Consider the following 2,286-nt stretch of genomic DNA (forward strand, 5'->3'; position numbering starts at 1 on the left):
GTAACAGTGCCCTCTGAAGTTCTAATAATTTACTATCTGAGTAATTAACAGTGCACTCTGAAGTTCTAATAATTTACTATCTGAGTAATTAACAGTACCCTCTGAAGTACTAATAATTTAATACCTGAGTAAGTAACAGCACCCTCTGAAGTTCTAATTTAATACCTTATTAAGTAACAGCACCCTCTGAAGTTCTAATAATTTACTTTCTGGGTGAGATGGTCACTCAAACATTTAAACCACTAAGAGTTTTATGAGTTAACCTAGATGTTCATTAAAGTTAGAATTTTTTTCCTCGCTGTACTGTCGTTCTGTTGACAAAGTGAAACCAAACTTTACAAAAATTTCCAGGATAAATTTCTTTATGCAAGTTTCTAGTTACTGTTTATGCTCGAAAGTGTGATCACAGTAATCATACATGGTAGAAATATATGTGTGTTTGTAATAGACAGTTAGGCTTAAAGTAAAAAAGGGTTGACTATTATGAATGCAACGTGTTGGTTAAAAGCATTAATAGTATGTTAGGTTGAGATTACATAAAGATTTCTGATTTTATTGTGTGGATATTTATTCTAATGTTTTATTCATTGTTATAACCTCACTTATAATAGAGTATACAAAGTTTGAGTTTATGTGTAACATGATTGTAACTTCTATTTTTTACAGGGTTTCTCCATCCTATAGCTGTGGTCCTTTTCGTATTTACTCTACGATGTGGTCACCAGTCAAAGAAATGGTTCGTTCGTGGCCAACAACTTTACAAAGAATTATTGACTTTATGACCAGTGCTGGTTTTGCTGTACCTTGTTTTATGATTTTATGGTAAGTTTCTCTTTAGACAGCTCTTAGTTTCTTGATGTGCGTGAGGTTTTAACGTAATTATTAGGTACTACCACCTACTAATACTTCTAATATGGACTTTTATCTTTAGCTTATATTTCTCATCTGTTGTTTCCACTAGTTTTAGCTATCATACAACGCTTAGTTTACAGAGGATCACTGTTTGTAACTAGAACGTCATCAGACATGTTTGAAGCATCCAAACAAAAACCTAACGACAAAATATATCAGAATCATTTTGGTTTTAGTTGTCATTGACTTTGTTTCATGAAAGTGAATGGAAATTACTCCATCAGCCATAACCTAGACATCTTACGAAACGAGCTACTCTGTAATGACCAAAGGATAACAGTTTTTACAGTTGCACGTTTATGTTGTTGGTAACCATGTTTTCTCAAGTATACTACAATTAATATGGTGATCTGACTTTCATTCTAACACACATCTGCACATTTTTTTAAGTTTTAAGTTGCCTTTTCTTTTTCAGCTTGACCTTGTATTATTATTTGGCCCAGTCATCAGCTTACCAGCACATGGCTAGGGTTTTGAAAGATCAACTTATCGATGCTGGACGAGACAAACAATTCCTACTGTTCAGACTCTCGGACGTTGCCAGTAAACAAGAATCATTAACAACCATAAAACACCCATAATAATGACTAAATCTGTTTTTGTTATTGAAGTCTACTTTATGAGGACTGTTTCATAATACATAGTGCTTTTGCAAGAATCAAAATTACGTTTAAAAATATTTTTTTAAAGTTTAAAGGTCCAGTTTAGTGTTTTGCCAATATTTTGTCTTACGTTACACGAGGTTCAAAACAAAAAAAAAGATCTGATGTGTACACATACTTGTTAATATTACTAAAATTTTTCATGATATTATTTTGTTTTTCAATTCTGTTGTTATTTTTATCTAGTGAGCTCGAAAAGTTTGTAGTTAAAATCCAAGTGTGATTATTTAATATCTAATGACACTAGATGGCAGGATGTACTATCATTTATAAAATTTGTTCGGTGTTAGGTTTGTAACCATTTCCAGTGTTCAAAATAACCACTTCAATATGACTTCACATACAAGTAGAAGAACTATTTTGCTTCACTCCGTACGTACTAACAGTAATCGACTTCACAGATTCGGAAGAAAGTACTGTAATCTACACGCTACTACTTTTAAAATGACAGTTTGAAGTAGAAAGTATCTATGGATATTATAGTTTACACATCTGATGTATGTTATAGTCACGATAGAAACTGTGATATTCAGTCAGTCTTTAAATGTTTTAACAAGTTCCTGAGACTTGAGTATAACGTTGAACCTTTTTCTGGTTTTGATTCAGATAAGAAAATTGTGAACTTAGATATATATATATACAGGGTGGGCCAAAAGTAGGGTTACAGTTACTCTATTATTTGTTTCTCCTTCACAATCACGTTTTAAATATT

General features: G+C 32.1%; 1 protein-coding gene across 1 annotated transcript in view; it reads left to right on the forward strand.

Annotated features, from left to right (window-relative positions):
- LOC111089442 (transmembrane channel-like protein 7) overlaps positions 1-2,280 on the forward strand; it is a 4,297-nt gene extending 2,017 nt beyond the window's left edge. The window contains exons 2-3 of the mRNA XM_022401941.1: positions 667-822; positions 1,328-2,280. Of these exons, the coding sequence (XP_022257649.1) occupies positions 667-822; positions 1,328-1,493 (322 nt within the window). The 3' untranslated portion in view covers positions 1,494-2,280. The remainder of the gene's footprint in view (positions 1-666; positions 823-1,327) is intronic.
- Positions 2,281-2,286: the final 6 nt, after the last annotated feature.

This window comes from Limulus polyphemus, unplaced genomic scaffold (assembly GCF_000517525.1).
Source record: "Limulus polyphemus unplaced genomic scaffold, Limulus_polyphemus-2.1.2 Scaffold6247, whole genome shotgun sequence".
Taxonomy (NCBI): Eukaryota; Metazoa; Arthropoda; class Merostomata; order Xiphosura; family Limulidae; genus Limulus; species Limulus polyphemus.